At 47.8% G+C, this 11422-nt stretch overlaps 1 protein-coding gene across 1 annotated transcript in view; it reads left to right on the top strand.

Annotated features, from left to right (window-relative positions):
• Positions 1 to 11422, top strand: part of LOC138157502 (venom factor-like) — a 27114-nt gene that overhangs the window by 3190 nt on the left and 12502 nt on the right. Inside the window, exons 6-25 of the mRNA XM_069083121.1 lie at positions 103 to 185; positions 370 to 457; positions 792 to 894; positions 984 to 1101; positions 1328 to 1443; positions 1780 to 1920; positions 2016 to 2228; positions 2432 to 2632; positions 3062 to 3223; positions 3309 to 3438; positions 3931 to 4011; positions 4244 to 4441; positions 4536 to 4662; positions 5007 to 5092; positions 5267 to 5406; positions 6601 to 6807; positions 8631 to 8682; positions 8927 to 9013; positions 9153 to 9356; positions 11247 to 11322. Of these exons, the coding sequence (XP_068939222.1) occupies positions 103 to 185; positions 370 to 457; positions 792 to 894; positions 984 to 1101; positions 1328 to 1443; positions 1780 to 1920; positions 2016 to 2228; positions 2432 to 2632; positions 3062 to 3223; positions 3309 to 3438; positions 3931 to 4011; positions 4244 to 4441; positions 4536 to 4662; positions 5007 to 5092; positions 5267 to 5406; positions 6601 to 6807; positions 8631 to 8682; positions 8927 to 9013; positions 9153 to 9356; positions 11247 to 11322 (2613 nt within the window). The remainder of the gene's footprint in view (positions 1 to 102; positions 186 to 369; positions 458 to 791; positions 895 to 983; positions 1102 to 1327; positions 1444 to 1779; positions 1921 to 2015; positions 2229 to 2431; positions 2633 to 3061; positions 3224 to 3308; positions 3439 to 3930; positions 4012 to 4243; positions 4442 to 4535; positions 4663 to 5006; positions 5093 to 5266; positions 5407 to 6600; positions 6808 to 8630; positions 8683 to 8926; positions 9014 to 9152; positions 9357 to 11246; positions 11323 to 11422) is intronic.

The following is an 11422-nucleotide window of genomic DNA, read 5'->3' as shown; positions in this document are numbered from 1 at the left end:
CCCATCTGTGCCAGGCCTTCCCAAAGTGGAATGGGGGAGGTGGGGAGGAAAGTCTAGAGCTTAACTGGTCACTGGATCTAGACTGTGACATTACTGCTTCAGTTTTGGAACTTGGACCATTGAGGCCCGATACCAGAGTGGACCCCAGAAGCCCTACAGTGTATCTTTTGATGTGAAGGAATATGGTAAGCAACCTTGGGTCATGCTACCAACATTGGACATGTGGTCTAGGGCTCTAGAGTTCTAACTGCTGGACTCAGGAAGCTGGGGTTCTGGGTTTCTGGGCTGGGGCTCTGGACTCTAGGCTCCAGGTTCTCCTCTCCTCTGAAGCTCACCTCCTCATCAACTCCAAACTCTCTCCTTGTTTAGTGCTCCCATCCTTCGAGGTCCAGTTGCTCCCCAACAAGACCTTCTTCTACCTTAATGATATGACCTTGGGAATCGATATCGAGGCCAAGTGAGCATTGCCACCCCTCATATTCAGACGGAGGTAGAGAGCTGCCTTACATGGGTAAGGGTCAGAGAGGGGGATAGAGAGGCACTTAGAGGAATACCTGGGACCAGGTATTCCCTAGAGTCTTCTACAAAGAAAACTGGGAGAAATCTCAAGCATTTGGCCTCTGAGGCATTTGGAAAAAGTGAGGACTGGGATATTCTCTCCACACACAATTCCTATGGCTCACTCAGCAGAACCATTGGACTAGAAAAGTGAGAACCAGGGTCTTGGCAACTCTGTGAGGTTGTGTGAGGGTACTTCAGAACCAGTGAGACAACCTTCTCGGGGCCTCTAGGTATGTGTTCAATAAGTTTGTCAATGGACATGCTCTGGTCATTTTTGGAGTGAAACTGGACTCTAGTTGGATCACCATTCAGGACTCCCTGCAGAGAGTGAAGGTCAGCATTGACCCCCATCTAATCCCCACCCTCTTCTGAGGCTCCCCTTTCCTTTCTTAGTTTTTCTTCTGCTCTTCTTCCTGAATCAGATCTCTGAAGGCCAGGGACATGCTTCCCTCAGCAAGGCTACCCTGACTGCACAGTTCCAGGATCTCAATGACCTCCTAGGGGGTTCAATTTTTGTCAATGTCACTGTATTCTCCTCTGGTGGGTGACCCTCTTACCTTTCTCCACTATTGCACCCCTCCTGATTCTCCTAAACTGGGTCAGAAGAAGGGGGGAAAGGGAGGAGGAGTCTTCTAGAACCTCAGTTTCCTCATCTGTAAAATGAGTCAAAAGGCTTGAAGTCTTCCCTACAAGTAAGGAGGGGGGTACAGATCAGAACTTCCCTAGTTTCCTGGGACCTGCTCTCCTCAAAGATTTCTTTGTGCAGTGGGTGAAATGGTCCAGGCTGAGACCTCAGGGGTGAAGATAGTCCGGAGTCCCTATAATATCAGATTCACCAGGACACCCCATTATTTCAAGCCTGGAATGCCCTTCCACTTTGGGGTGAGGAGCCACCAAAGACTGCAGACATCCTTCATGATATCTTAGGACAGAAACTTACTCTCCCTGCCCCACCCCAAGACAGACTCCTTCCCCAAGGACAAAAACCCTTCCACCACATTCCAGACCCTTTGCCTCACTCTTAGGACAAACCCCCAATCTTTCCTAGGATAGTCACTTCACCCCAGAACAGAAACTCATCACCAGGACAAAGACTTTTCCTCCCCAGGATAGAAACTCTCCCCACCTCCCAGACAGAGATTACCCCGTATACTAGCTGATGTTAGGGCTGAGCAGCAGTATCTTTCCCACCCAACCCCCTGCCAAACCTACTCACAGGTCTCAGTCACCAACCCTGATGGGTCTCCAGCATCTGGGGTCCATGTGCAATGTGAAGGCAGCAGGGTCAAGACTTCAGCCGAGGGGCTTGGCTCCTTGACCATTAACACTGCAAGCAACTTGGAGAGACTGTCCATCCGAGTAAGGACACAGAGCCCAGTGCCCTTGGGTTGAAGGTGGAGTAGAGGCCAGAAGGCATGGCTATATTCCCACACCTAACTCCCAACTGTCCCCAGGTGGAGACAAAGGATAATCAGCTGCAGCCCCAGGAACAGGCCTCTGCTGAGTTGACAATCCAGGCCTATAAGACTCAGAAAGACTCTGGAAACTTCTTACATATTGAGGTCAACACCCTGGAAACTGAGGTTGGGAAAAGCCTTCAGCTGAGCCTCAATACAAAGCACAGGAATCAGGACACCACAGAGAGAATCACACACTTCACCATCCTGGTGAGGAGGGGTGTGAAGGCAGAGCCTTCAGGCAGCCCGGGGCCTTCCCCCTCCTCCCTAACATCTGCTGTGGGAAGTATTCAATCAGCACCACCCAGGGATGAGGAGGGAGACCTTTGAGAGGGACTGGTACCTGGCTTTGCCACCTCCTTCCAGAGTCACTCCTCACTGTGTCTCTCCCTCCTTTTCTCCCCTTTACTAAGTTGTTGAGCAAAGGGCAAATCACACATGCCCAGATTGAGAGCAAAAGAAGAGGGAGCATCATAACATCTTCCACAATCCCTGTTAGCTCAGAACTACTGCCGTCCTTCCGAATCCTGGCCTATTACATCCTCCCAGGCTCCGATCCAGAGCTTGTGACTGACTCCATCTGGATCGATGTAAAGGACACGTGCATGGGCACTGTGAGTTATAGCCTGCCTTCCCGCCTCCACACCTGTCCCCCAACCCCACTGGCTTCAGTGCCCTCTCTCTTCTTCCCAGAATGCTAAGTGGCCAAACCATGAAAGACCTGAGGTTAGAGATAGAAAAGATCAGTCTGGGTTGGAGTAATCAAGGAAGGGTTCTGGGAGGCTTCAGTGAGACTGAAGCTAGACCTTGAAAGACAAGGAGCATTTAGAGGGATCAGAGGGGCAGAGAACAGTGGGATAGATTACAGTGGTCAGGGTCCTTTAGGAACAGGGTCTCAGGGGGAGCCCTGGGGGCTGGTGAGGTGCTGGGAAGATTAGGGAGGAGAGGAACAGATGGGCCCTGTATATACCCAGGGAAGCAACTGGGAATCCATATTCCTAACCCTCTGTGCCTCAACTTCTTATCTATCCATGCCCATCCAGCTTCACGTAGGCCTGAAGGATTCAGCTGATGAAGAAGTATTTGAACCCAGTGTCCTGGTGAACCTACTGCTGACTGGTGACCCTCGTGCCCTGGTGGGTCTGGTTGCTGTGGACAAGGCCGTCTATGCCCTAAATAGCAAGCACAAGCTTTCCCAGAAGAAGGTGAGGTCAGGCAATGAAGTCCAGATCCCATTGCTACTGGGTTTGGCCTGGGACCACCCAGCTTAAGGTCTTTGGTGATCCACAGGTCTGGGATGTAGTGGAGACTCGAGACATCGGCTGTACTGCTGGCAGTGGGAGAGACAACCTGGGTGTTTTTACAGATGCTGGTGTGGACCTCACAACCAACGTTGGGTTGAGCACAGGGGCTAGTGAAGGTAGGAGAGAGAGACCACAGGGAGCAGTGAGAGGATGCCAAGGAGGGGTGGGGAAATAGGCCCTCCATGGAGTCATTGGATACAGTGTAAAGAATACTGGATTTAGAAACACAGAGTATGCATTCAAATCTTGGGTCTACTACGGTAACCTTGGGCAAGTCCCTTTCTCCAGTCTGGGCCTCAGTTTCCTCAGCTGTAAAATAGGAGGATTGTGCTAGATGTTTGCTAAAATTCATCTGGTTCAAGGTCCTATGATTAGGAAGGTGGCTGTGAAGGAGGCCCTGTGGAGAGAACCAGAAGAAGGAACTGGAAAGGGAGTTTTATTACCGAAAGGGTCTTTGGCCATCATGAGGGTGGGGAGGTAGGTTAGGGGCAAAAGAAAAATCTGGCCACCCATCTCCATCCAGTGAGCTGCACTCAGTGATAGGAGGTCCAGGTTGAAATGACCAGACGTCCTGGCACACAATTCAGAGGACCTTCCTCCCCCTCTAGACTGGCAATGCCCCCAGAGTTCCTCTTCCTTCGCACGTAAACGCAGGTCCCTGAAGATTCTGGAAAAGAAGAAACAAAAAGGTCAGAATCAGACCCTTTTGGTAGCTGCTCCTTGAACCCGTGAAACCCAAATCTTGGTACCCCCAAAGTACTGAACTTCTAATTTCCAAACCCTAAACCCCTAAACCTTGAAGAACTATTTGGGAAAGGATGAAGGCAAAGACTTCAAAGGATGAAGGGAAAAGAGGAGGAGTTTCTATGTTCTTGGCCCATATGGGCTCAGTTCCCTCCTGTCACTTCCCTCCTCATACAGTGAATGAATTCAGGATAGAACTGGAGAGACGCTGCTGTGAGGCTGGGTTTCGGGAGGGTCCCATAGGACTCTCCTGTGAAGACCGGGTTCCCTGGGTACGCCATGGCCCAGCTTGTAAGGCTGCCTTTCTACAGTGCTGTCACCATGGGGCAAAGCTGGACCAGGAGGCCCAAGCGGAGAGGCTGCTGCTGGGGACCAGTAAGGAAGGAGCCAAGGGGGAGGAAATAGGGAGAGGGCAAGCCATAGGTCAGGCAAAGTTCTGACAGGGGCACCCCATGCACATGTCTCACAGTTGACGAAGATGATGATCCAGACATGTGGTTCTCAGAAGACTCAGACTTGCCAGTACGTACAGTCTTCCCTGAAAGCTGGCTCTGGAGAAAGGTCACTTTGCCCAGTGACCCTAACCGAGGCTCAAGGTAAGACCAAGGCTCCCCAGGGTTCCTTCCCCCAATGTCTTAGGACCAAAACCAGTTAGTGTACATGAACTCAAGATAACAACTATTAACACAAAACAGTGACTGTGCCTGAAAGACAAGGACAATGATGTTGATCCCCAGGAAAGTGATCCAAGGATAGTGACAGAAATACAAGGGTAAAGACTATGGGATTTGATGATGACCATAACCTCAGGATAGGGACTGATGCCAGACCTCTGCCCTTAAACCCAAGACACTAACTGGGATCCTTGAACAATTGACTGGCCTTAGGACAGTGACTGTGGCTCCAATGGAGATGTCCTCACCCCTACCCCACCCCCTAGTCTTGCAGCTATGACCATCCCTGTGACCCTGCCTGATTCCATCACCACTTGGCAAATCATGGCCGTGAGCCTCCAGAAGGGCAAAGGTGAGTCCTCTCTGCCCCATATCCTAAGGTTTCAGTGGTTGTCCAGCCCCAGGATATGTGGGGCCCCAATCCTGGGCATGTTGGCAGTGCAAGACCTGCTGGTCCCAACAATCCCAAATCTGCCCCCTGCACTTTGTAAACTTCTGCCCTTTCACCTGTCTGTTTTTGTGTCAGGTATTTGCATCTCAGAGCCCCTAGAGCTGACAGTCAGGAAGCCTTTTTTTGTGGACCTGAAGCTGCCCTTCTCTGTGGTCAGGAATGAGCAGGTCCAAATCCAAGCCGTGCTATACAGCTACCTGAAAAGAAATACCCGGGTGAGCTGTCAGTGGGAGCTTTGAGCAAGTCAGGAGCAGGCCCTAAATGAACCATGAGTGAGCTTTAGTGAACTATGAGCCATGGGGGGAGGGGTGCCCATGTGTGAGTGAGCCATGAGTGAGCCCTGTGTGATCTGTGAGCAGTGAGCAGGCTATGGGCTGTGGGCTATGGGCTAGCTCCCTTTACAATAGGCATTCATTCTCATGCATTGACCATCAATCAGCCAGACATTTCTGGCCAACGGCATGGGATGTGCTTGGTCTGATCCCCAAAGTGCAGGGGGATGCTGAGAAAGCACCTGACTATCTGGGTTCATGGGAGACAAGTAACAATCAGGGCAGGGTAGGAAACTAGATGACACAATGGATTGGCAGTTTTCTTTAACCAAGAAAATTACAGCTAGGTTGCTCATTGGGTAGAACACTAGACCTGGAGTTGGGAAGACCTGAGTTCAAAATATGAACTAACTACAAACTTCCCTCTTTATCATTGAAGTCTTTTGATGATCCAACCTACCTTTCCAGGCTTACTCCACATCACCCCCTTCCATGGACTCTAGTTCAACCAAACTGTCCTTGTTATTTTCCATGCTGGAGAATAGACATGCCATTCATCTCCTCTCTCCTTTCCACTTGGAGGCTCCCCTCCAAGTCTGGAATGCACTCCTTTCTCGCCTCTGCCTCTTAGAACTCCTAATTTCTTTCAAGGCTTAATTCAATTGCCATCTCCTACACAAATCATTTCCTGATCCTTTCGGCTGCCAGTGCCTCCTTCTCCCCGCCCCCCACCCCAGCCCCATCCCTTCATATTTAAACTTTATTAATATTTTGTATATATTTATATACGTAACTCTTGTTGTCTCCTTTTATAGAATGTAAGCTCCTTGAGGGCAGGGACTGTTTGCTTTCTGTCTTTGTAACCACAGCTCCTAACAGTGCCCAAGCACCTAATAAATGCTTGTTGATTAATTGATTGATCTATAAAATGAGAAGGTTGAATCTCCAGAAGAGCCTTCCAGCCCTAATATTCTATAAGCCTAGGACCTTTAATGTGAGCTGATGTGGGGACAGCTTCCAGGTTCTCCTTCATTCTCCTGAGGAGGTTATGGAACTATTAGGTGTCTCCCCATGAACAGGTACCTGGGTCCCCCTGCTTGTGGTGACAGTCTCTATCCTGATTCCCTTCCAACCCAGGTTCGTGTAGAGTTTCCATACAAGAAGGCTCTGTGTAGTAAGTCCAGCAAGACCCAGCCCTTCCTCCAGAGAATCTCCGTGCCTGCAGGCTCCTCAAGGGTGGTGTCGTTCACTGTGCTGCCTGTAGAACCGGGCAATATTGATGTGGAAGTCAAAGTTATAGGGCCTGGTGTCTGGGACCAAGTGAAGAAGACACTCTTTGTCCGGGTAACTGAATCCCTCAAGGGCGAGACCAGATAGGAAAATAGGGTATTGGGGAGATGCAGAGATATTCCCCCCCCACCCGCCCCAAGCAGTATTGCTGCTGGCCTTTCCTATCATTCTAGATGTTGTCTTAACTTGCCCAAGGTCCTTTCGTGATTGCATCACTTTGATGATGTTCATGGGGAGGTTGTACAGCTGACTTTTGGCCCTCAGAATAACACCTATTTTTCTCTGCAAAGTGCTTTGCTCTAAATATCCCCACAGATAGAATAAATAAAATAATCTTCATTCAATAGATCACCCTCTGTATAAGTATAGCCAGGACTTGATCCCACAAGGCTGGTACTCATGTAGGACAGAAAATACCTAATAGAAGCAGAGGGAGTAGCTGCTGCCAAACACCTGAGATGAAACTGTGCCTTTGATGGACACAGTTTTCCTGGCAGGAAAGATTGGAGCAGAAGTTGTTAGGCTAAATTGATTTATACTGAGGAAGCAAAGGAGTTACCAGAATAAATAAGCCTCTGTCCAGTAACAAACTGGAGAAATGGCTATTGATTGGAATGTATTCTGGGCACTTCCAGAAAAACAAAGACAAAAGAGATGTAGCCCCTCCTCCCCCTGGGTCCCACTACAATGGGGAGACAGGATGCATATACTCATGAAAATAACTAAGGGCTCTCATAGGGACAAAGGCCAGCTCACCGGACTCCAGTGGGGGTATCTCGGCCAGTGCTAAGGGGACAGTGGGGAAAAGCAGCTTGAGCCCCACAGCTGCTGTGGACAGAACAGGCCTTACCAGAGTAGGCAAACCTTGTGCCCAACATCCAGGAAGGGGAGGGGACTCAAAGAAGTTGAGCCCTAGCAAAATACTCTGGTTTTCTGTGTTCATTATTATTTTTTTTTAAAAACCCTTTTACTTCACATTTCAAGAAGTACTTTTACCTTTTCAAATGATAAACATTTTCACCACAAGGTATATTACAGTGGAGATTAGACTTGGAGCTGAAAGGCCTTCTCTGAAAAGCCTGCTTTTCAACTGGGCAATCTTGGGTCAATCATAGCGTCATGGGGGGGGAGGGTCACTAGTCCTCCTGACTTATGTCTCGCCATTGGACTCCAATGACTGGAGGAGAGAGTGAGGCTGGCCACTTATAGCTCTTCCTAACTCAAAGCCAATTCACGTGCAAGTCAAGATATCACCCTCCTGATGTCATTGGTCCTCTTTGAGAATGAAGTATGAATGACAACAATAGTATCATTGTTTTCTAGCTTGGAAGGAGCCTTGGAGCACATCTAGGCCAGTTCTGCATTTTACAGATAGGAGGGAATATGACTCAGTCAAGAGAATGCTGGACAAGAGTCAAGAAGACCGGAGTTCAAATTCTACCTCAGAACTTATTAGCTGGTTGTGTGTCCCTGGGCAAGTCACTTAACATTTCTTAGTCTCAGTTCCCTTATCTGTGATATGAAGATTATAATAGCACCTCCTTCCCAGGATTACTATGAGGATCACATGAGATAATATATATAAAGCATGTTACAAGCACAATATAAATATTATTATTGTCATTAACATTGTCACTAAGAAAATGAGACCAACAGGTATCAAATGACTTGCTTAAGGTCACACGGGTAGTAAATGGCAGAGCTGGGAATTTGAACTCAGGTCATCTGATTCCATACCCAACAAATATCCCACTGTACCATGCTAGTTCCCTTTTACCTCTTTGGTCTTCCCTTCCTCCAATTGTAAAATGGGTGGGAGGATTGTACTGAGTGATTTTTAAGTTACCTTTTATGTCCTGGGATTCTTTTGACTACAGGAAGAAGGACAGATAGAGAGATCCTCTTACAGCCTACTGTTGGACCCTAAAGGTTTGTGAGAACACTGACCTGGGAGGGGTGGGAAAGCTCCAGGGTGCAGGTGTTGGGGTGTGCCTGAAGGTCTGAAGGCCAGAGGGCAGAGGCCTTGCTCATGAGATAATCTAGCCAGGCCACTAGGCTATGTCCCACTAGCTCCAATTGCCTCTGTGGCAGTCTGACCCTCCATGAACTCTGATCACCTCATCTTGAAGGGCTCCTGGAACTAGGAGACCATGGGAAATTCACTTCTGCCCAGGTCACACCCAGGAGGAAAATGTGTCAAGAAGGACCTTTGAGAACATGGTGCCTGGCACAGAAGCAGAAGTGTTTGTCAGTGTACAAGGTAATGAGACCAAGCCCACCCTCATAGAAGTGAGTCAGTTGGGCTGCATGTGGGAGCTGTCCTTTCCTTAGCCTGAGGTGATGGGGCATACATAGACTACTTTTCATGATGATGGTCCCTCACCCCTCTTTCTTTCAAGGAGACATTCTTGGTGAGCCCATCCTCGGAGCCCTAACACCTTCTGAATTGCACAAGTTGCTAAAAGTGCCAACTGGTTGCCCGGAGCAGACCCTGAGCTCTTTGGCCCTTCTAGTCATCCTAACCCAATACCTGGATGCCACGGGGCAGTGGGGCCAAGTTGGGGTGGAGCGGAGAAACCAGGTGATGGACAACATTGTGACAGGTAAGTGTATGTGCTAAGTGGAGGAGGTTGTTAGCTCTTCCCGGCCTGGGGACGTGTCTCCCCTGGCCATTCCCCATTCTAACCCACAGACATCAACTCCGAAGTCCCCAAGTTATATCAGAATCCCTGCCTTGCACAAGTGCCCCCAGGATATGGCATTTCTTCGCTTAAGCACTGATGGGCCTTCTCTATCTGCACCCAGACACTGACCATTTCCCCAGGTCAAACTGGGATATTCACACACACGCACACACACGCACACACACAGAGTTATCACTTGACTGATTTTTTCTGTCAGTTGACAGACATTAAAGTGCTTACTAAGTGTCTGTCACTGTGCTAAATGCTAAAGATACCAAGAAAGGTAAAAAACAAGGCCCTGCCCTCAGGGAGGTTATGTTGTCGGGGTTTTAAGTATTTTTTTCTATTACATATAAAGATAGTTTTCAACATTATTTTTAAACAAAATTTTGAGTTCCAAATTTTTCTCCCTTCCTCATCAAGACAGTAAGCAAGCTAATAGAGGTTATACATGTGCAATCATGTTAAACATATTTCCACATTAGTCATGCTATAAAAGAAGAAACAGAACAAAAGGGGAAAACCATGGGGAAAAAAGTGAAAACAGTTTGTTTCATCTGCATTCAAACTTCACAGTTCTTTATCTGGATGTGGATAGCATTTTTCATTATGAGTCTTTTGGAGTTGTCATGGATAATTTTATTGCTGAAAAGAGCTAAGGCTATCATATTTGATCATTGTACAATGTTGCTGTTATTGTGTACAATGTTCTCCTGGTTCTAGGAGTTTATATTCTAATGAGGGACACAACATACAAAAAATGCAAGATACATACAGTGTAAATGGGACACTAACTTCTAATCACAAATTACATATAAATGTCCATTTTTCCCAAGTTAGACCCAGACACTGAAATTCCTCTAGATACACCTTGTAATTCCCCTTCCCCTGGATGTGACACCTAGGTACTTAGTCCTGCTGGGATAGAACATGCCCCAAATTACACCACACAGTGGCAACTCCCCCAAGCTACATTCAGACACTGACCCTTTCCCCAAGTTTCCTTTGGGTGTTGTAAATCTCTGAGATTTACTTAGACACTGACCCTCTCCTAAGTTACAATCAACCGCTGACATCATTATTCCATGGCAAACCAGGATGTAGGTACTGAAGCTCCATCCCCTGCCACATTCAGTCACACCCAGAGACACTGACCCTTGTCACTTGTGTTACACTTGGATACTGATACCCCCTGAGGTTTCATTGGGATCCAGTACCTGAGGCTGACCCTTTGTAGCAGCAACCACACTGGAATACCCAGGAAGGCTGCTAGCACAGCTTCTTAGATCTACTTAGTAAGAAAAATAACTGTTTAAGGAGTCAACAATCTTTTTAAATTACATTCACTAGTTCAGGGAAAAAGTCAGCACCCTGAACTTTAGAGAAAATACAAACAGAGAAAATACTAGCAGAAAACTAAAGACCAACAGACAGGGCTGACTGCCTGAATCAACTATACACTTTATATACATCCCTAGATAGAGAGAGCCTTTACATCTGAGCAGTCAGAGAGCTCTGAACATAAGGCCACTCAGAATCTCTACCAGAGGATCACAAGATTCTTCTCATAAGCAAGCCCCCAAAGCAAAATACCAACTCAGAGTATATATACACTTCTCAGAGCCAGAAGGCATCACAACCCTCAAGACTCAGTGCCTAACTAGAAATTAGCAAAAGGTGTGAAAGTCTTCCTACAAACAAACCTCCCCTAAGCAAGCTTCCCTTAATGGGCTCCATGTGAGGCCTGTTAATGAGCAGGGAAGATCTTATATTCCATTAACATTACACCCTTCACCATCTTCTTACTAGGTTATGCTAGAATGCTGGCTCACCGGAATTCAAATGGTACCTTCCACATTCACCGTGAAAGCCCTGGGAGCACATGGTGAGGAAGCTGTTGTCACTGCCCCCCAGGCCAAAGTTCTCCCCTCAGTTATTACACACACACACACACACACACACACACACACACACACACACACACA

Source organism: Petaurus breviceps, unplaced genomic scaffold, assembly GCF_028583685.1.
Source record: "Petaurus breviceps papuanus isolate PSGF00001 unplaced genomic scaffold, PetGlider_PUasm1.0 172, whole genome shotgun sequence".
Classification (NCBI taxonomy): Eukaryota; Metazoa; Chordata; class Mammalia; order Diprotodontia; family Petauridae; genus Petaurus; species Petaurus breviceps.
This window is presented reverse-complemented; position numbering and strand designations above follow the sequence as displayed.